The following is a 23,554-nucleotide window of genomic DNA, read 5'->3' on the forward strand; positions in this document are numbered from 1 at the left end:
GTGATCACAAGTGCATGTCAGCAGATTTGTATATAAATAACCTTTCGCTTGATAACACCAGTCCTAGCCATCATTTCAGGAGGTAGAAATTCTACAGTAACTGTAACAGCTAATGGGTATCCATAGAAACAAACAAATAGACTCACCTATCATCTGCTTCTGGTCCTCATGGGGAACTGTAGCCATCATGGCCAGTATGGAGGCAATCAGTGTCTCCTGGTCCTGGACATGGACATGGACAGCAGGCTGCTGCACGGGGACCTGTGGCTGGGGAGCCGTGTGCTGCTGGCATAGAAACAAACAAATAGACTCACCTATCATCTGCTTCTGGTCCTCATGGGGAACTGTAGCCATCATGGCCAATATGGAGGCAGTCAGTGTCTCCTGGTCCTGGACATGGACAGCAGGCTGCTGCACGGGGACCTGTGGCTGGGGAGCCGTGTGCTGCTGGCGGTGGTGTACACCAGCTGTGGACTTGTTCTGGGGCACAGCGTGCAGCCGTGCCATAGCTGGATCACCATCTGCAACGGCAGGGTGCTTTCTCAAGGCCTGGGTAGCTGAGAGGGGAAGATAAGCATAACCAAAGGGATATTTATGGCAAATGTTTGGATAGTGCTCTTGTCTCTATGTCAGGGGTCCCCACACCTTCTGAAACATCCCATTCAAGCACCTTTCAAGGACTTTCAAGACTCGATTCCCTCAAATTCAAGGACTCAACACGGCATAGTTTGAGACAGAAGTAGTTGACGAGCTGAGTAAAACATTATTTTTTTAGAGAGAGAGAGAGGGGGGGGGGGGGGGGGAATTCAAGCACATTCAATGACCCATGTCTATTTTCCCAAAACTTTTAAGACCTTGATTTCTTTTTCTCAAATTCACAAACAACTTTCAAGGATTTCAAGGACCCGTGGGAACCCTGCTATGCGCAGGGTTGCTTCACTAAATAAACTGACCTATGTGCTGAGACGTCATCCTACGGGGCACCTGGGAGGGTGTGGCCTTCATAGCCTCGAAGGTCTGAGGCCCGGTAGCCCATGGAGACGTGGTGGTGTCGTCGGGCGTGTTCTGGAAGTGCTGAGGTTTCGCCTCAGGTTCGAAGGTAGCCAAGCGATGAGTGGGTCTCAGCTGAGCTGAGGAGTATTGGGCGGTTCCACAGTCCTGGGTCTGTGGAATGGCAGAAGCCATGAAGAGTCCAGGTGGGGGAGCAACCTGGTAGGGTAAGTTAGGTAGGAAGTCTGGGTTGGGAACGGCGCAGACGCTGGCCATCCTCTGTGCCATGTTCTGGTTGGTTCTGAGAGCCTGCCGCTCCTCCTTGCGCTGGGCCAGGGCCACGTACAGGGGCTTGTTGGCCACGATGCGGCCGTTCATCTCGGTCACGGCCTTGGTGGCCGCCTCGGGGGAGGAGAAGCACACGAAGCCGAATCCCTTGCTGCGTCCTTCCTCCGTCATCATCACCTTCGCGCTGGTGATGGTTCCGAAGCGGGAGAACTCTTTGTGCAGTTGGTCGTCGTCCAAGCGGTCGTGCAAGTTCTTCACGTACAGGTTGACACCCTGCTGGTAGAGAGAGAGCATGTTTAGTGAGATGTTTTTATACCTCAAATACATCAGCAATGTTTACCGAGACTATCAGCTTCTTTTTCTTATACACATAATAATGTTAGCTGTAGCTATCTCACCCAGTGACTAACACTGACAGATATTGACAGCTGTCAATCTAGAGGAGGAGTGGTTGTGTTACCGCCCATTAGCTGGCTGTGTGAAGGTGTGAAAAACAACCAACTCTTTAAACAGCTTTTTCTCTGGATTGTGATTGTATGACACATCATTCGAAAGCGTACGAAAGCGTATCTGTAGTTTAAGCACATGTAAAAAAAAAAAACTGAAAAATGACTTTGCCTACTGGTTGCTTTGACTACTTTTCACCAGCAGCTGTCACATTTTTTCCTTCATAAACACACACCTGGTATGTGGTCCTGTGGCCCTGGTTCAGTTGCTCAAACTGGCTCTTCAGGACAGCCTGGCGCTCTCCTCTCTTCTGGGCCCGGCCCACGTAGACCCGCCTCCCGTTTATCTCCTGGCCGTTCATCTCCTCGACGGCCCTCTTGGCGTTCTCGTGCCTCTCGAAGTTGACGAATCCAAAACCCACGGATCTACCAGCGCCATCAGTCATGACCCGGACGCTCAGGGCCGGTCCGAATCTCTCAAACCTCTCCTTCAGGCGTCGGTCGTCCATATCCTCCCCAAAGTTCTTGACGTACACGTTAGTGAACTCTTGCTCTTTGCGAGACTCCGCAGAGGCATAGAGTGAGAGCATCATAGTGTCTCTCTGCTGGGCTAAGTGTGCAGCTAAAGCAGCCTGGTTCTATTCTTCCAGGCCTAGTGAGGACTAATTACCAAGTGTCCATGCGGTGACTTTCGGATAGCGAGAGTTGGAGAAAAACTGTGAGAAGAACGAATAACTAATCTATCTATCAAGCTCTTCACAGAGGAATGACAGGTAAATGAACCTGAAATGTGTACTGCAGCTGGATTCTAGAACCCCAGCTGCATGTTCTACACTGTGATGTCATCACATGATGACATCCTTAATGACTGAAGAATTCTAACTTTGGTCATTGTTACATCACAGATAGGGGTGGGACGATTAGAAAATGTCATGTCACGATTATCGTGGGCAAAATAATCGCGATCCACGATATTATCGCGAGAATTAAAAAAAAAAAAAAAAAACTTTTTTTTAGAATGCCAATAAAACACACTGTAATCACTTTAACTTAGATTTTGTTGTATTTTTATTGAATCATGTTAATAACATTAACATCATTTTAAAAACAGCTTGACAAAAATAAAAATCTTTAATAAAATCTTAAATAAGGTAATGATAAATTATAAGGTATCACTGCATAAATAAAGGAAAAAAATACTGTCAAACAAAACTTGAACACTGACACTTTTCTGTCATCAAACTGAGTGCTAGCCTTGTGGCTTAGAGACTTGAAAGCTTCAAGATAGGTTAAAGTGCAAATGTGAGAAATCTCAATTATTTTACTATTTCTTTATAACATACGATTATGACATCCTCCCTCTCGCCAGTTTGGGGCAACATAGACTTCTCCCCTGGTGCCACGGATAGGGGTTTCAAGCGGTGGGACAGCAAAGGGATGGTTACTATCGGACATTTATATGATACGGAAATACTACTTTCATTTGACCAATTATGTAAGAAATATGACCTACCACGAAATGAGTTTTTCAGATACCTTCAGATACGAAGTTTTTTAAATAGCCAAAAAGACACTGGCCTCTGTCACCAACCCTCTCCGCTGGAGGAGATAGTCTCTGCTGGAAAGACGAGAGGCATTCTGGGGCTTGGGTATAGAGCACTTTCGAAATATGATAAAGGCAAACCTGCATTTATGCCCAAAGACTGGAATAATGACCTGAACATGAGGTCACTAATATGGCAATCGGCAAACGACATCTCAATCTGTAATAGGATGAAGGAAACGCAATTTAGACTACTACAACGTTTGCAGATTACTCCCCAACTTAGACATAAAATGGATCATAACAAATCGGAAATGTGTACGAAGTGTATTACCGAGGTTGGGAGCTTTGTTCATTGTGTTTGGACTTGTAGATATATAGATGATTACTGGAAAGGTATAGTGGATAAAATTCATCTAATTCTAGATGTTACATTGGATAAGGACCCCATGTGTCTATTGTTTGGGTCATTTAAAAATAACAATAATGTAAAAAAAAAAAAAAAAAAAAAAAAGGATTATGACAATTATTCAACTAATTAAAATTCTCCGCGATAAAGTTATCGCGGGTGTTTTTATCGCGATTAACGATAAACACGATAATCGTCCCATCCCTATAGCCTACATTACATTACAGTCATTTAGCCGACGCTTTTATTCAAAGCGACTTACAATAATTGCATTTAACGTAGGAGTGTACTGCTTTTTTAAGGCAAAATGAAGAATAGCAAACTAAAAATACAGTATAGCAATATAGCAATAGCAATAGCATAGAGAAGAATAGCGAACTAACAATACAATAGGTGCTTAACAGGGAGGATTCTGGTAGTAGGCCTACTTCTTGAAGAAGTGAGTTTTGAGCCTGCGTTAAAAGATATAAGGGCTATTGATTGTCTTTATAGTATGCGCTATGCCATTTGAAGTCTGGCTGCTGCGTTAATCGCATGATTCTTTTTTTTATAGCTCACTGCCTACCCAGCCAATGACCTCACTGCACGTTACTGGATGTACCTGGCCCAGGGCGTCGCGGTCTGTGGGGGTCGCCTGATGTACCTGGCCCAGGGCGTCGCGGTCTGCGGGGGTCGCCTGGTGGCCAAACGCGGTGGTGCAAGCAGCGAGATTTGGCGACCTTCACTGACAGGTCTATCCGGGCATATCGGTTACCGCCCCCTCGCTCCTGGCCTGTGACGCAGTACCGAGCTGTCTTCCTCAACGTCTTATTCCAAGTGAGTGACATGTTTGTAGGGAGCTTGCTGTCAAAGACACTTGTATTGTTTAGCTGGCAAACGCGGTGGTGAACCGAATGGGGAGACCGCTTTTTATGAAAACTTATGGGAATTCGAAGCGTGGGTTTCCCCTGACAACCGAAAACTAATCTTTGGCTCCACCACCACCTCCTCCGACGCCTCCTTTGCGGAGCCGCCCAGCCCAGGTCCCGGGGGGGGGGGGGAGAAGAGTCTGTCAGCTCCTAGCCCCAGCTCGCTGTGCATGTTCGACACAGGAGAGTAACCATACCACTGCTCCCAATGTGGGAAGAGTTTCAGTCAAGCAGGACAACTAACGATTCATCAGAGAGCACACACAGGAGAGAAACCATACCACACCACCTTATACCACCCTATACCACCCTCCCATCACCCTCTACCACCCTATACCACCCTCCCATCACCCTATACCACCCTATACCACCCTATACCACCCTCTACCACCCTCCCATCACCCCCTACCACCCTCTATCACCCCCTACCATTCCTCAACACCTCCATCCAGAGCCATGAGGTCAGCTGACCAACTGTTTCTGGAGGGCCTGTTTCCCTAGGACCAAACTAAAAACTAAAAACCAGAGGGTTTCTCCAAAGCCGCCCCTATAGGCTCTGGAACAGCCTCCCCCTCCACACCAGGTCCGCCCAGAGCATCGAGGCTTTTGAGGTGAGCCTGCCTCCCGACACTGCACTTTTATTTTTATTTGTATTGCACCTTGTTTTTAGTGTATTTTATCTATTTTAACTGTTGTTTTACCACTGCTTGTTTTACCAGTGTTTTCTCTTTTTATCTGTTCAGCACTTTGGGCGGCTGTTTGTGGTTGTAAATGTGTGCTATATAAATAAACGTTACTTATATAAATAAATGTTACTTATGAAGAATGACATGTTTGTAGGGAGCTTTGCTGTCAAAGACACTTGTATAGCTGGCAAACGCGGTGGTGCAGCAGCGAGCGGCAGATGTGGCTGTCTCTCACCCTGACTTGGTAATCAGTCTATGACTTACAAAACATCAAACTCTTCGCAAACAGTATATGATGGAGTGCAGTCAGCGTACGTATCTGGAACTGGTATACAACAGAATTGTAGGAAGATCATTCTACTTATGCTGTGTCAGATTTCCTACAACACCTCCATGTTGGTCTCGACCAGGAGACATTTTTGGTGCTTTACCAAGAAGTTTTGTTTCTACTCAGCTGTTGTAGTATATTTTTGTACCATATTTTGTATGTGATTTGTATTTATTTGTATTCCTGGCGGATGGATGACAGACCCAGCCTGAACCAGCAGACACAAAGTGTTTTAAAGTGTTTTAAAGTTTTAAAGTGTTTTTAAGGGTTTTAAGGTGTTTTATCTTAAAGTGTTTTATCTTAAAGTGTTTTATCTTAAAGTGTTTTATCTTAGAGAGTGTGTGTAGGAGATCTTAGAGAGTGTGTGTAGGATGTCTGAGGGCCAGACAGGAGAGGCGTCTCTCTCTCCTGATGTACCTGGCCCAGGGCGTCGCGGTCTGCGGGGGTCGCCTGGTGGCCAAACGCGGTGGTGCAGCAGCGGCAGATGTGGCTGTCTCTCACCACCATGACCGGGGCGGACCGGACGGCCCTACTGAATGCTCCAATAGAGAGACAAGGGCTATTCGGTCCCTCCATACATGGACACCATGACGAAGCGCCTGGCCGCGATGGAGGAGGCTAAGAGGCACACACAGTTATATCACTAACTATAATAGAAAATTAGCCAACAAAGTTCAGACGATGGAGACCCTCCGGCAGTAGAGGTAGAGCATGCCGCGTTGAGCTACGTGACGACCATGGCTGAAAATCAATCTCTGAGATCGCTCAATTCACATATTCCGACCTATGTGAAGTTTATTAATAGAACCGAACATTGCGCCACAATATGGTGGCTCGACTTCACCGGACGGCCCGTCTCGTTCGCAGACCTCCCGCCGTTCTGTTATCGTCTCATGGATACCTTTCTGAGTGGGTCTTCTATCATAGAAAATTAGCCTCGTCTCAGACCCGGAGACGAGGCAAGGACCCCGACAGCTGTGGCGCCTCCTTCGGCTGCTCCTGGAGCATGTACTTCAACGGCTGCAAGTTACGCACGCAGCAAGATACCCCGCAATCAGACTGCAAGGAGAACGCCCCGAAGAGGAGGATCATCTCAGGGATAACTTCCAGACGCTAGAGACTTCTACCGACGGAGCCGTACCCCACTCTACCGACGGAGCCATACCCCACTCTACCGACGGAGCCGTACCCCACTCTACCGACGGAGCCGTACCCCACTCTACCGACGGAGCCGCACCCCACTCTACCGACGGAGCCGTACCCCACTCTACCGACGGAGCCGTACCCCACTCTACCGACGGAGCCGTGCCCCACTCTACCGACGGAGCCGTACCCCACTCTACCGACGGAGCCGTACCCCACTCTACCGACGGAGCCGTACCCCACTCTACCGACGGAGCCGTACCCCACTCTACCGACGGAGCCGTACCCCACTCTACCGACGGAGCCGTACCCCACTCTACCGACGGAGCCGTACCCCACTCTACCGACGGAGCCGTACCCCACTCTACCGACGGAGCCGTACCCCACTCTACCGACGGAGCCGCACCCCACTCTACCGACGGAGCCGTACCCCACTCTACCGACGGAGCCATACCCCACTCTACCGACGGAGCCGTACCCCACTCTACCGACGGAGCCGTACCCCACTCTACCGACGGAGCCGTACCCCACTCTACCGACGGAGCCGTACCCCACTCTACCGACGGAGCCGTATCCCACTCTACCGACGGAGCCGCACCCCACTCTACCGACGGAGCCATAGTGACGATGTACCTGGCCCAGGGCGTCGCGGTCTGCGGGGGTCGCCTGATGGCAAACATTCCTGGCCTGTGACGCAGTACCGAGCTGTCTTCCTCAACTTCTTATTCCAAGTGAGTGACATGTTTGTAGGGAGCTTGCTGTCAAAGGCACTTGTATTGTATAGCTGTTTGCTGGTCAGGTCCTCTTTGGTGAATGAATGAATGAATGAATGGTCTTTATTGTCATTGATATAGTACAGGTACCAAACAACGAAATTTGGGAGGGGGGGCTCCCCTGGTGCTAGGAAAGAAAAAAAAACAAGAAGGGAAAGGAGCTGGTTTACATAAATAAAGGCTATGTACACTATCCACTATACTATACTGTACAAATAAAACACTGTGCTGTACCTATGCTATGCTATACCTATTCTAACATTTCCTATTCTCTGCAACCTTATGTACCCTAGGGTCTGCTTGAAGTTGCGACTGTAGCTGGACAGAGACTGGAGGAAGCAGCCCGGGGTCTTACACACTACAACTCTGGAAATGGGGATGGGTCTGGGCTCTGTCTGAGAGATTTTGGGTCTGGTGACGGGGGTCTTCGCTGGGGTCTTATAAAACCACAACATCATCCAGATACAGCAACAAGGACTGGAAGTGCTGGGATCCAAACATCCAGCTCCATGGCAGCTGAGGGACCAGTGGGTCATACCTTTGGCAGCTGAGGGACCAGTGGGACATACCTTTGGCAGCTGAGGGACCAGTGGGTCATACCTTTGGCAGCTGAGGGACCAGTGGGTCATACCTTTGGCAGCTGAGGGACCAGTGGGTCATACCTTTGGCAGCTGAGGGACCAGTGGGTCATACCTTTGGCAGCTGAGGGACCAGTGGGTCATACCTTTGGCAGCTGAGGGACCAGTGGGTCATACCTTTGGCAGCTGAGGGACCAGTGGGTCATACCTTTGGCAGCTGAGGGACCAGTGGGTCATACCTTTGGCAGCTGAGGGACCAGTGGGTCATACCTTTGGCAGCTGAGGGACCAGTGGGTCATACCTTTGGCAGCTGAGGGACCAGTGGGACATACTACCTTTGGCAGCTGAGGGACCAGTGGGTCATACTACCTTTGGCAGCTGAGGCAGGAGACGCACGGTGTCATCGGTCTGGGGCAGCCTCTTCTTATTCTGTAAAGGGTTAAACCTCCTCTTAGTTATCATATATAACCTCCTCTTAGTTATAATATATATGATATATAATGATGAACCTCCTCTTAGTTATAATATAAATATGATATATAATGATGAACCTCCTCTTAGTTTATAATATATAATACTGTTGGCTAATACTTGTATACGCCGCTGTTTACTAACGTTAACTCACGTTTACAACAGAAAGTTACCTGCTGGGTGTCCATGTTGATGAATGTGAATACACCGCTGTCAGTATGATAGTTTTCTGAACGTGTCAATAGTTATATAACTATATTAATAGTTTTCTGAACGTGTCAATAGTTATATAACTATATTAATAGTTTTCTGAACGTGTCAATAGTTATATAACTATATTAATAGTTTTCTGAACGTGTCAATAGTTTTTTGGGGACAGGGATAATGGTGGAGGTCTTGAAGCAGGCTGGTACCATTGAGCTTTCGTGTTTTACTGGGGGTCACAGTGCCAAGGAACCTCCTTTGAGTTGGTGTTCTGACGGACAATCCATAGAGCATATCCATTTCTGTCTGCTTGCTTTTCTTCAATTGTCTCTCCAGTTTCTCCTGCTCCTTCTCTACGCGGTGCGTCTCCCACTGCTCCTCCACAAACTGCAGGAACTGCTGTCCGTTGACCAGGAAGTCCCGCCCCTGCTCCTGCTCCCACACGTCTATCTGGGCTTTCAGTTTCTTCTCAAGCTTCTTCTTCTTCTTCTTTCGTGTAACGTCAGAGGTCCAACTCGGTGTCGCGTAGCCATGCCCGCATCTCTGGTTCTAGGTCGAAGAGGCTGGCTTCTGAGGGTGGTCTATATAAGGGGCAGATGGTAATTATGTGGTCGGCGGTCTGCTCTGGGTCACCGCACTCGCATGCCGCACTGTCCGCCAGGCCCCACGCCGCCTTCATTGATGTTTTAAAGCGACCGACACCAGTTCGTAGACGGTTCAGTGTGGTCCATTGCCGGCGTGGTAGGTCGTCTCCTCCAATGGCGCCATCTCCTGGGTCCCAGATGTAGCGGTGGATTCGGGAGGGCCCGGTTGACTCCCACTCCTGCTTCCAAGCTGCTGCCAGCCATGCATCTCTGGAGATGTCCTCAGAGGTGGAGTTGAGCATGGCTTGTGCTGCCTTGTTGTAAGGGTGGCGGGTCTTGAGTCGGCTTGGAGGTGCTGGTGTTATGGTGGTTTTGTGCAGGATGTGCCAATCATGCTTTTGTGCCTTCCTGGCCAGGGCGAGGGTGGCAGCCTCCCGTCGGAGGCCGGCCGGTGCTATTCCCGCGAGGACTGGCAAGAGGGACACAGGGGTAGGCTTCAAGCATCCAGTTATTATTCGGAGGGAGGTATTGATAGCCACGTCGACCTTTCTCGCATGAGGGCTTCTGCTCCAGACTGGGGCGCAGTATTCTGCTGCAGAGAAGACCAGGGCTTGGGTGGATATTCTTAGCGTCTTAGCGGAGGCTCCCCAGGTTGTACCAGCAAGGCGGCGGATCAGCGCGGCCCTGGATGTCACTTTGGCCTTGACTTCTTCCAGGTGTTGCCTGAAGGATAATGTCCGATCCAGGCGCACTCCAAGGTACTTCGGGGCTTGCTGAACCTCCAGACATTTGTTGTCAACGCGCACCTCAAGTTCCCTCCTGGCTTCTCTGGTGCTGAGGTGGTATGCCGCTGCGACTGTCTTTCCGACACTGAGTTGTAGACGCCACCTTCGAAGGTATGCTACCAGTGTGCCTATGTCTACGTTAAGACCCTCTTCCATCGCCTTCCACGTTGGTCGGCTCAGCATGATGGCAAGATCGTCTGCATAGCCATACTTTCTAGATGCTGTATCAGGTAGGTCGTGGATGTAAACGTTGAACAGCATCGGCGAGAGAACAGACCCCTGCGGTACCCCGTTCCTCAGTCTTCTGAGCCTACTGCACTGGCCACTGCTGGTCTGTAAGATGAAGCTGCGGTTGGAAAGTGTCTCCATGATGAACTTCACCATGTGGCGGTCCGGTATTGTCCTCAGCAGCTTCAGGTGGAGTCCCCGGTGCCACACGGTGTCGTATGCAGCAGTCAGATCCCGGTACACTACCCCAGCTTTCTCATTGTCCTGGAAGCTGTCCTCGATGTCCTGACAGAGTAGTGTTACCTGGTCTGCTGTTGATCTTCCACGACGGAAACCAGCTTGTTCCCGTGGGAGCTGTGAGTCCACCACTGGCTCGATGCGGCTATGGATCATCCTCTCCAAGATCTTAAATGGGACACAGAGCAACGAGATTGGTCTGTACGACTTGGGGTCTTCTGCAGGTTTATTTGGCTTTGGCAGAGCTATGACAGAGGCACGGCGCCAAGTCTTTGGGAGCTTTAATCTCCGGTAGCATGATGTATAGAAAGCACAGAGCCAGCCAGATGTTGTTGTGCTCTGGTGGATGACGAACTCCGGGTGGATGTTGTCACGGCCAGGGGATTTGCCTGGCTTGAGCTTGCTTATAGCCTCACTGAGTTCCTCTGCTGTGAATTCTCCCGAGAGGTTGGAATCGACACTGGCCGCTCCCGAGATGCAGGACACCTCACGCGATGTCAGTCGGGCAAAGTCTTTGTCAGCATCCGGGAAGCGGCCGTTCTTCAGGAGCTGGGATGCGATGGCATTTGCTGTGACTGGGCAGCTGTGGGGTGTTGTATTTCTGCCTGTGAGCTGGTTGATGGTCTGCCACGCCTTGCGACTAGAATGGGTGAAGTCGATTGATTCGACAACTTCTGTCCATCTGGCCCTGCGGGTGATATCCAGCTTCTGGAGCAGTGCTGCTGCAGTCACGTCCACCTCTTCTCTGGCACTAGCCCTCTGGTGGTCGCACAGAAGGCGGCTGCATTCCTCGTCCCAACCTGGGATGTAATTCCTGTTATAGCCACGTGGGATGGTCTTCTTTGCCGCACCCAGGAGGACCTGGCAGTAGGCTGCATAGGCCGTATCCAGGTCGGCTGTGTCTGGGTCTGGCAGGCCAGCTGACGTTCTTTCAGTCTCCTCAGCATACGACTCCCAGTTGGCTTTTCGGAAGTTCCATCGCTTGACGGGTTTCCCTGGTACCGGTTCCACCAGTGATGGGACTTTAATGATGGATGGTCGGTGATGTGAGCGGGGAAACCTGTCCAGGACGCGTCTCTCCGGTTTCGGGTCGTTACTGTGGCAGATGGCAAAGGCCAGGTCCGGGTTGGTGGAGGTGTTCCAGCGTGCAGAGAAGAAGGTTGGAGGCTCCTTGGGGTCGTAAAGCAGTAGAGCATCAGTGTTGGAGGCCCATTCACTCAGCGTCACTCCATTAGGTGTTGTGTGGTTGTAACCCCAGTCTGTGTGCTGACAGTTGAAGTCACCTGCATAGATGGCGGGTGCAGTTATTGGTGGGAGTGACGTTGCAGACAGCTCCGATGGTGGGGGCTTGTATACGTTGACAACTGATGTTTCCTGGATTTTTGTAACCAGCCACTCGATGTTAGAGCCTGGTGGGGATTGGCTACTGGCTGACCAGCTTATTTCAGTCCGAACGAACGTTGCCACACCGTGTTGCTTGCTGTAGATGGACCCAGCGAGATGGAACCCAGGGATCTTGAGGATGTTGTCGGATGTGCAGTGTGTCTCCTGCAGGAGCAGAACCGCTGCCCCGTTGGAATCAGCCAGGTGACGCAGGACTTCGAGTTTGGCGGTTGTTAGGCCCTCGACATTGAGTTGAAGCACTGACAGGCCTCGGTTTTCGACGGTGGGGATGACTGCCCGTCCGCCGGTCCTAAGCCTGCCAGCTCGACGTTTGGTTGGCGACATTAGTTTCACAAGTTGGTCTTGCACCATTTCTTGTTACTTGCAGAGGAGGCCACGTGGAGGCTGTCGTCTTTCTCAAGCTTGGGCAGGCTTTTGTGCAACTCTGACCTCTGTCTCTCCTCTTTGAGGAGGGTCCCTCCTCTGTTGGGAGAGGTGTGGGCGGGCAGAGGGGGTGGGGCTCAGGGGAGAGAAGGGAGGAGGAGGGGAGGTTGGGGAGAGGGGGGGGGGCAGTAGTAGAGGGGGCAGACTGTGGTTCGAATCTGCAGTAAAACTTGTTCAGTTCATTTGCAAGGAGAGTGCTTTCTGTGGTCTGAGGGGGTTTTGGTTTATAGTTGGTGATTTGTTTAAGACCCTTCCAGACAGAGGCAGCGTTGCCATCTGAGAATTGTTGTTGCAGTTTCTCAGAGTAGCAATGTTTTGCTTGCTTAACAGCTGCCTCGAACTTGTACTTGGCGTTGGCGTCTCTAAACCTGTTCTTGTCACCCCTCTGCCAGGCATCCTCCTTCTCCAACCTCAGCCTTCTGAGCTGGGCTGTGAACCAGGGTTTGTCATTATTATAACTGACCCTGGTCCGAGTTGGAACACACGCTTCCTCGCAGTAGCTGACGAATGACGTCACAGTGTCAGTGTACGCATCCAAGTCGTTACCGGCCTCAGCCCCCGCCCACTCCACATAGCCCTCGTCACAGCCAGCCCGCTCTAACCAGGCGCTGGTTTTCTCCTTAGCCTCGCTGTTCCATGTTCTGAACGACTTAACTACAGGTTTTGACACTTTTAGTCTCTGCCTGTAGGATGGGATCAGATGGACAATGTCGTGGTCAGATTTGCCCAGCGCAGCTCGGGAAACAGCGTGGTAGGCGTTCCTGATGGTACAGTAGCAGTGGTCTAGCATCCTCTCTCCCCGAGTGGGGCATTTGACCTGCTGCCGATATTTGGGCAGAGCCCGGCTCAGATTTGCTTTATTAAACGAAGTTACGAAGTTGTCCACGAAGTGTGGAGTTAGTTAGTTTATATAACTATATTAATAGTTTCTGTATCTAAACTGTTTCAAAGTGCTGCTTGCTAGTAGTGATGGCGAGATGAAGCTTCTTGAACTGTTGAAGCTTTCCATCAAATTGCGTGAAAATTGCTTCATGTTGCTTCATTTGCTCTACTGCGCCATCAAGTGGACAATAAATGTCTAGCAGGCAGAGTGATGATGACACCGTGGCTTTGGTGTGTGAATTGAATAGATGTGCTTGTGTTACTAGGAACAACAACATTTTATTCATTTATTCATTTTTATTTAAAAATAACAATTTCTCCACATTGCTGGGCTTCAGGCGGTTTCTTTTTTTTGAGACGATTTCACCTGCTTTTGAAAATATCCTTTAACAGGGCACAGATGAAGCTGGGGTACATAGATAATTAACGGCAAGTTTATACAAATTAGGATACACATGTTTGTGTTCTTCCCAATAGTGTAGGGGGTTCTGCATCCTTTCGATGTTTGGTTCAGCCAGGTAGGTATGGACCTCCACTGTTGCGTCTGCAGTTCCATTTTGGGGGGGGGGCAGTAGTAGAGGGGGCAGACTGTGGTTCGAATCTGCAGTAAAACTTGTTCAGTTCATTTGCAAGGAGAGTGCTTTCTGTGGTCTGAGGGGGTTTTGGTTTATAGTTGGTGATTTGTTTAAGACCCTTCCAGACAGAGGCAGCGTTGCCATCTGAGAATTGTTGTTGCAGTTTCTCAGAGTAGCAATGTTTTGCTTGCTTAACAGCTGCCTCGAACTTGTACTTGGCGTTGGCGTCTCTAAACCTGTTCTTGTCACCCCTCTGCCAGGCATCCTCCTTCTCCAACCTCAGCCTTCTGAGCTGGGCTGTGAACCAGGGTTTGTCATTATTATAACTGACCCTGGTCCGAGTTGGAACACGCTTCCTCGCAGTAGCTGACGAATGACGTCACAGTGTCAGTGTACGCATCCAAGTCGTTACCGGCCTCAGCCCCCGCCCACTCCACATAGCCCTCGTCACAGCCAGCCCGCTCTAACCAGGCGCTGGTTTTCTCCTTAGCCTCGCTGTTCCATGTTCTGAACGACTTAACTACAGGTTTTGACACTTTTAGTCTCTGCCTGTAGGATGGGATCAGATGGACAATGTCGTGGTCAGATTTGCCCAGCGCAGCTCGGGAAACAGCGTGGTAGGCGTTCCTGATGGTACAGTAGCAGTGGTCTAGCATCCTCTCTCCCCGAGTGGGGCATTTGACCTGCTGCCGATATTTGGGCAGAGCCCGGCTCAGATTTGCTTTATTAAACGAAGTTACGAAGTTGTCCACGAAGTGTGGAGTTAGTTAGTTTATATAACTATATTAATAGTTTCTGTATCTAAACTGTTTCAAAGTGCTGCTCGCTAGTAGTGATGGCGAGATGAAGCTTCTTGAACTGTTGAAGCTTTCCATCAAATTGCGTGAAAATTGCTTCATGTTGCTTCATTTGCTCTACTGCGCCATCAAGTGGACAATAAATGTCTAGCAGGCAGAGTGATGATGACACCGTGGCTTTGGTGTGTGAATTGAATAGATGTGCTTGTGTTACTAGGAACAACAACATTTTATTCATTTATTCATTTTTATTTAAAAATAACAATTTCTCCACATTGCTGGGCTTCAGGCGGTTTCTTTTTTTTGAGACGATTTCACCTGCTTTTGAAAATATCCTTTAACAGGGCACAGATGAAGCTGGGGTACATAGATAATTAACGGCAAGTTTATACAAATTAGGATACACATGTTTGTGTTCTTCCCAATAGTGTAGGGGGTTCTGCATCCTTTCGATGTTTGGTTCAGCCAGGTAGGTATGGACCTCCACTGTTGCGTCTGCAGTTCCATTTTGGGGGGGGGGGGGCAGTAGTAGAGGGGGCAGACTGTGGTTCGAATCTGCAGTAAAACTTGTTCAGTTCATTTGCAAGGAGAGTGCTTTCTGTGGTCTGAGGGGGTTTTGGTTTATAGTTGGTGATTTGTTTAAGACCCTTCCAGACAGAGGCAGCGTTGCCATCTGAGAATTGTTGTTGCAGTTTCTCAGAGTAGCAATGTTTTGCTTGCTTAACAGCTGCCTCGAACTTGTACTTGGCGTTGGCGTCTCTAAACCTGTTCTTGTCACCCCTCTGCCAGGCATCCTCCTTCTCCAACCTCAGCCTTCTGAGCTGGGCTGTGAACCAGGGTTTGTCATTATTATAACTGACCCTGGTCCGAGTTGGAACACACGCTTCCTCGCCGTAGCTGACGAATGACGTCACAGTGTCAGTGTACGCATCCAAGTCGTTACCGGCCTCAGCCCCGCCCACTCCACATAGCCCTCGTCACAGCCAGCCCGCTCTAACCAGGCGCTGGTTTTCTCCTTAGCCTCGCTGTTCCATGTTCTGAACGACTTAACTACAGGTTTTGACACTTTTAGTCTCTGCCTGTAGGATGGGATCAGATGGACAATGTCGTGGTCAGATTTGCCCAGCGCAGCTCGGGAAACAGCGTGGTAGGCGTTCCTGATGGTACAGTAGCAGTGGTCTAGCATCCTCTCTCCCCGAGTGGGGCATTTGACCTGCTGCCGATATTTGGGCAGAGCCCGGCTCAGATTTGCTTTATTAAACGAAGTTGTCCACGAAGTGTGGAGTTAGTTAGTTTATATAACTATATTAATAGTTTCTGTATCTAAACTGTTTCAAAGTGCTGCTTGCTAGCGCCGCTGTTTACTAACGTTAACTCAGGTTAACAACAGAAAGTTACCTGCTGTGGGTATCCATGTTGATGAATGTGAATACACCGCTGTCAGTATTATAGTTTTATGAACGTGTCAATAGTTATATAACTATATTAATAGTTTTATGAACGTGTCAATAGTTATATAACTATATTAATAGTTTTATGAACGTGTAAATAGTTATATAACTATATTAATAGTTTTATGAACGTGTCAATAGTTATATAACTATATTAATAGTTTTATGCACGTGTCAATAGTTATATAACTATATTAATAGTTTTATGAACGTGTCAATAGTTATATAACTATATTAATAGTTTTATGAACGTGTCAATAGTTATATAACTATATTAATAGTTTTATGAACGTGTAAATAGTATAATATAGTTGTTTGTTTCTGTATCTCAACTGTTTCAAAGTGCTGCTTGCTGTTGCGAGTCTGGTTGCTAGGGAACCGAGACGAGTCTGGTGTGAATACACCGTTGTCAATATTATAGTTAGTTATAGTTAAACGTGTCAATAGTTGTAATATTTCTGTATCTAAACTGCCTTAGGCCTTTTTTAGATTAGCCTTAATGTCCAGCCCTGTTAAACTGTTGGCTAATAGTTGTATACGCCGCTGTTTACTAACGTTAACTCAAGTTAACAACAGAAGGTTACCTGCTGGGTGTCCATGTTGATACACGAGTCTGGTTGCTAGGGAACCGAGACGAGTCTGGTTGCTAGGGAACGGAGACGCTTCCTCCTCCCAGGACAGTCTCGAGCTCCTATTCTCAGAACACTTTTACACACACCAAAATTATTTTTAAATAAGTCCATGTAAGCACTAATGTGATTGAAGATAATACAAAAAAAAAAAAAAAAAAAAGAAGTTTCCAAAAAACTTGTTGTTTGATTATGTTTGAGCAAAAGACTAAAATGGCTGTTTATTGTACTGCTGTTTATTGACTTGTACTGCTGTTTATTGTTGTTTATTGTTGTTTATTGTTTTTACTGGCTGTGCGTTTGTTCTTATTCTTGTGCTCTCCATGGACTGTAGTGACCTACTGAGAAAAGCTCTATACAAAATAGTCATGCATTGTAATTCTTGAATAATTTCACAGCATCTTTAATAATAATAATAATAATAATAATAATAACTTTATTTGTATAGCACTTTTACTGCAAACATTGCAGCTCAAAGTGCTCCAATGCTTTACATTGATTTTGTGTGTTGTTGTATTTTTTTACATTAAATACAATATGAATTACATAAATGTTTTACATTGCATTCCAGTGCTTTACATTGCAGTGCATCCCTGATCCTGAGGGTGGCGCCACAAGACAGTTCTGATGCCTCTCACGTGGTTCAACCCTGTTCACTTTATCCTCCATTTCATTTTAGATTAGATTCAACTTTATTGTCATCGCAGAGTACAAGTACAATACAACGAAATGCAGCATGAAATGCAGCATCCAACTAGAAATGAAAATAGTGATATAAGGCATGTCTACCTAGTACAAAAACTGTGGCAGGAGTAGCCGGTGCAAACTTTGGCTATAAGAATAAATAAATGAAGAATATATAAGAGCAATAACATATAGCCTAGCACACGGCAAGCAAGCACACTAATAACACAGAAATATCCTATAACAGAACATGGACCTGTCTCAACCGTACTTGCCATTCTGTACCTATCACTTATCACTATCATGTTTTATATCACTATTTGCACTTCTGGTTAGATGCTAAACTGCATTTCGTTGTCTGGTATGCACTGTGCAATGACAGTGAAGTTGAATCTAATCCAATCTAATCTGTCTCAGTCACATGGATGACATGGGAAGCGAAAATCATGTTCTTCTGTCCTAGATTTCATAGCCTATTTTTTCTGCCCTGCCTCAATGCTGCTGCAACCTAAAATGCTGACTCCTGAAAGTTCCTCACTTCATTCTGTACTTCATGGGGTGCGTTGTTACAGAGCTTTTGGCTCTACTCCAAAACGTTGGATTTGAAATCAAACAATTACTGTACGCTGGTTATGTTCTCTGGTGATGCTCTGCCAGCCCTGTGCTGTGCCTCACTGCCTCCTCGTAGGCCCAGAGCCAGGCCCCAGATCAGCCCTCTATCTAACAGGTTAATTATTTAAAGAAAGTAGGCTGATGGTGAAAAGATTCTTCTAGCCTCTGACCTCCTTCATCCTGGTGCTGCTCCGGCCGCACTGTGACCTGCTAACAGGATCTGGCCCAAGGTCACACCAGTTACTGGTGGCTCGACTACTGTAGGCCAGATGTCTGTTGATTGTCTGTTGAATTATATTTAGGTGCAAGTATGCTTTCGCTCCAGGGAACTATTGCTTTGTCTTGATAGAGCATCCTATTAGAACCGTCAAGAAGGAGATTGTCGAGATTGTTGTCACTTTAATTACAGGTGTCATGAATTTATTTGAATTTTCAGCAGAAATTTTCAGCAGAAAGCAAAGATAAAAGCGATACAGCTCGTCTTGCTCAAAATAATAAATGAAATTAAAAGTGTTTCTTTAAAAAGTAAAAATAATAATGGATAATGGATTGGAGAGAGGATAGATGAGCTCATCTACATCTACATCTGCCTAGCCTCCAATAATAGTGGTAGCTAGCTAGCTCCACAGACCAGAACTGGAACTCTGCCTTGTCTCTGTCAGTGCAGGCTGTTTGGGGCACTGTTCACCACAGCCCAGTGAGCTCCAATGGAAGTGATGCCACCATGGACCCGTCCACTGATGAAGACCAGCTCAGCCTGGCTGTGGCTGGGGTACAGATTGTAGGAGGAACCAGTAGGCTGGCCCGCAGAGAGAGTGCGCCCCCTGTTAGTGGTGAACACCACTACTTGGATATAGTGAGCGTACTTCCCCGAGACCTGAACGATGTATTCGCCCTCAAAGAGCTCCATCACCTGCTCAGTGCCGCTCTTGTATCCCACAACGGGAGACCATGTGAAGTCGTAGCGGAACTGGAAGCTGAAAAAGCACAATAGAGATCGTATTGTGATAATTAGATTAGATTAGATTAGATTAAACTTTATTGTCAATGCAGTGAAGTACCAGACAACGAAATGCAATGATAATACAATATAACTATATTTAATTTGTCTGATATAACTATACATTTCAAACTAACATGTTAGCTGTATTTGCATTTGCAAGGAGAGAAGACAAATGTATTCCTGTGATATTTACCCTGTGATGTAGTTATTGTTTGTCTCCCACACACGCACAGCTGTGATCCTGCCTTCTCCATTCAGAGTGTACTGGCTTCCACTGCCAGACCCCACGGCGGGAGAATAGGAGTAGAACTGTGGCTGTACTGGAGAGAGAGAGGAGACATGGATTACTAGTGAGAGAGAGGAGACATGGATTACTAGTGAGAGAGAGGAGACATGTATTACTAGTGAGAGAGAGGAGACACGGATTACTAGTGAGAGAGAGTAGACATGGATTACTAGTGAGAGAGAGGAGACATGGATTACTAGTGAGAGAGAGGAGACATGGATTACTAGTGAGAGAGAGGAGACATGGATTACTAGTGAGAGAGAGTAGACATGGATTACTAGTGAGAGAGAGGAGACATGGATTACTAGTGAGAGAGAGGAGACACGGATTACTAGTGAGAGAGAGGAGACATGGATTACTAGTGAGAGAGAGGAGACACGGATTACTAGTGAGAGAGAGTAGACATGGATTACTAGTGAGAGAGAGGAGACATGGATTACTAGTGAGAGAGAGGAGACACGGATTACTAGTGAGAGAGGAGACACGGATTACTAGTAAGAGAGAGGAGACACGGATTACTAGTGAGAGAGAGGAGACATGGATTACTAGTGAGAGAGAGGAGACATGGATTACCGGTACTAGTGAGAGAGAGTAGACATGGATTACTAGTGAGAGAGAGGAGACACGGATTACTAGTGAGAGAGAGGAGACATGGATTACTAGTGAGAGAGAGGAGACACGGATTACTAGTGAGAGAGAGGAGACATGGATTACTAGTGAGAGAGAGGAGACATGGATTACTAGTGAGAGAGGAGACATGGATTACTAGTGAGAGAGAGGAGACATGGAGTACTAGTGAGAGAGAGGAGACATGGAGTACTAGTGAGAGAGGAGACATGGATTACTAGTGAGAGAGAGGAGACATGGATTACTAGTGAGAGAGAGGAGACATGGATTACTAGTGAGAGAGAGGAGACACGGATTACTAGTGAGAGAGAGGAGACATGGATTACTAGTGAGAGAGGAGACATGGATTACTAGTGAGAGAGAGGAGACACGGATTACTAGTGAGAGAGAGGAGACATGGATTACTAGTGAGAGAGAGGAGACACGGATTACTAGTGAGAGAGAGGAGACATGGATTACTAGTGAGAGAGAGGAGACATGGATTACTAGTGAGAGAGAGGAGACATGGATTACTAGTGAGAGAGGAGACATGGATTACTAGTGAGAGAGAGGAGACATGGAGTACTAGTGAGAGAGAGGAGACATGGAGTACTAGTGCTACTTGATGTAAATCACACTTACAGACTCTCAATATCATGTATATAGATACAGATTCTACCCAAGTTGCTTGTTATTATTCAGGGAAAAAAGCCATGATTAACATGTCTGTGCTTCAACCAGTACTTCCTTCAAATTGATTCTTATCATTGTGATATATCATGAATGCAGTTGGAATTCAAGATTATTCCCTTCAACTGAAGGTGAACTCCTTGCACAAATTACAGAATATCTCCCATATTTGGTCAAACTGAGTTGATTAGCAGTCAGAACAGGTCATAATTACATGGGACATGAAAAGTGAAAATTGTTTAAATATCAAGTGATCCCAATGGGAACAAACTTTTCAAATATCCTGATCTACTCAGTACTCACACACTGTTTGTTATAGTCATCACACATTCTCTCATAATGGGCCGCAAACAATTATCATTTATTATTTAAAATAAATGAATAAATAAATATCAATTCTATGGATATTTAAATGTTCATGTTATTCCAACCAACATGCGACTAACCAACAACCTACAAATAACAATGTCAATCCAACATTGCAAACGCTACAGAGCTCCAGGGTTTGCATTTTTGAAGTAAAAAAATAATCATGATGTTGTAGAGCTGCTCTGCCTAAGACATTGTGTTGTATCATATACTTGTATTCAACGTAATGACAAATAAACTAGACTTGACTGCACTTCATGTTACAAGAAATTCAACATAACCTCTCTCAACTCAATCTACTGTAGTAAAACAGGCTGCTAGGTCAGAGTCACATTGCAAGATGAGCACATAGAGATGTTGTCATCGTACTGTATGGTCCTTGGGCTTTACCTTGTTGAAACCCTGCTCTTTTAAACTCCACATTGAACAGCTCACTAAAAAGCTTAAACTGAAGCTGGGCTTTTATTTTAGAAACAGGGCTTGTTTTTCATTTAAAGCTCGAACAAAGTCTTGTTGCTTCCACATTCTTGTCTTTGCTGGACAACGCCCTGAGTTCTTACAGTTTACACACTATACCATGCTGATCTAAGCTTTGTGACGACTTCTAGATTCCTAACTTATCACTGCATATCAGTCAGTAGGATGGCCATCTTTAACTGTAAGATAAGTTTGGGCTCTATTGTTGTGTTCCATTCTAGGGCTGTTGCCATGTTACATTAGCAGCTTTCTCACCCTCCCAAGACAACATGGTCAGTATAGACTGAGATCACAGAACTGTATCTTAAATAACGTTCCAAACACGCAAACTGAATTTGGTAAGAGTGCTTTTAGCTATGCTGCTGCGGAAAATGTTTCCAAAGGATTTGAAACTTTACCATTTTATTTCGATTGATGATTTAAAATACAATATTGAAGGCCTGTTGACTATGGAGCGCATATTATGCTTTTTAACCATGTTTTCATCTCTAGGAAGTTCTTTTTTTCTACGTGTTTTGCACAGTTTTTTACCAAGAAAATCGTATACTGTATGTTATTTTTGGGTATTTTTGGATTGCATCTCTTGCAAAAGATTTTTTTTTAAAGATAAGTTAAGAGGATATAATAGTAGGAGGACACTCACTCTGAGCCACAGCTAAGGTACAAAGGAGACCGAAGAGTGTGACAAACAGCATTCTGTGTATTTGGAGACAGATATGGTAAGACACACACACACATAAATGGCATGAATGCAAACATATGGCACAAATCATAAGGTAGAGCTGAAAAAATCATAAGGTAGAGCTGAAAAAAATAATGTGTTGGGTGGAAGACATTTGAAAACTCACTGAATGCTTACAACAAGATTACAGAAGACCTAAGACCTCAATCTCAAAACATATCTCTCAATTTATTTATGATTATGGCAAAAATACAAAATACTCACATTCTGCACATATTTACCCAGCTATAGGAGTCAATGAGGGAGCCAGAGGAGATGAGATGACCGTCAGTGCGTCCGTGTCTGGTACAGTGTGAGAAGCATCACTACCTTCAAGTCCAACCCAATGCTCGTGTCTTACCTTTATATAGCAGACAACCTCATGGAAACCTTTCCACTGAGATGCATTCCAGGGCTTCCTTTAATGCGGTTTCCCATAAGTCAAGAGCGAGAGATGCCAGATAACAGATATGGTAAGGCGACATACACCCATAAATAGCATGCATGCTTTCAGTTGGAGATGTGTCAAAGGAACAGGGAAGACATAATGAGTGATCTGCCTTATCACTGAGAGATTAGAGAGAAATTAAAGCAAAATCAAGAAAAGAAGAAGAAGTTCCTCTTAGATGGGCATCACTGAAACATACCAGACACTGTTTGTTTGTCCGTGCCACCTTGTTCCTTGTTCCTGCTGACATGAAATTATATTTATCTAAGACGATTCAAACGTCGTATGAATGTCATTTAATTCGAAATTGAGTCAATATAAGTCCATAACAAATGTTTTTAATTCCTGTTTTAGAATGATGGTAATGGAGAGATTTATATATTGCCCATTTGGATTTTATTGAGAGCATACAATTATAAACATAGCATTTTATATTTAAAAAAACACACGTATACTCTCTATAGAAAATACTGTATAAAGTAATATGACAAGTTACATATTAAACAACAATTCAACTTACAGACATAAATAAAGAACAAACAACAACAACAACAACAACAACAACAACAACAATAAACCCTAACAACCTAAAAAACAAACAACCCCATCAGTCAGGTAATCTGAAACCATCACAGATAGACACGAATGATTTCTAACCTGACCTTCAAGTTCTGCCATGTTGGTTTTGAGATGAACAAAGCCGTTGTAAACCACATTAGCAGTTGTAAACCACATCACATAGGTGTTTGATTTTATCTGAGGTTTGAGTCTATGTTGAGTCTATGTTGACTCAAAGACTCAAACCTCAAACATCTCTATGTTACAAATCACCTCGTATTACTACTTCAGAGAGTACATAGGAGGATATAAGTGCAGCTACGTTATTAAGAGCATAT

The 23,554-nt window shown here is 46.1% G+C and overlaps 1 protein-coding gene across 1 annotated transcript; it reads right to left on the minus strand.

Moving 5' to 3' along the window:
- Positions 1-18,716: 18,716 nt before the first annotated feature.
- LOC308154540 (zymogen granule membrane protein 16-like) lies at positions 18,717-23,336 on the minus strand (the record flags this gene model as incomplete). Its single annotated transcript, XM_080527686.1, has 3 exons — positions 18,717-19,035; positions 19,255-19,381; positions 23,321-23,336. The coding sequence occupies 3 exons, from the start codon at positions 23,334-23,336 to the stop codon at positions 18,717-18,719; spliced, it is 462 nt and encodes a 153-aa protein (XP_080383812.1).
- Between the last annotated feature and the right edge of the window lie 218 nt (positions 23,337-23,554).

The sequence above is a fragment of the Nansenia antarctica genome (assembly GCF_963989245.1).
Source record: "Nansenia antarctica genome assembly, chromosome: 3".
In the NCBI taxonomy this organism is placed as follows: domain Eukaryota; kingdom Metazoa; phylum Chordata; class Actinopteri; order Argentiniformes; family Microstomatidae; genus Nansenia; species Nansenia antarctica.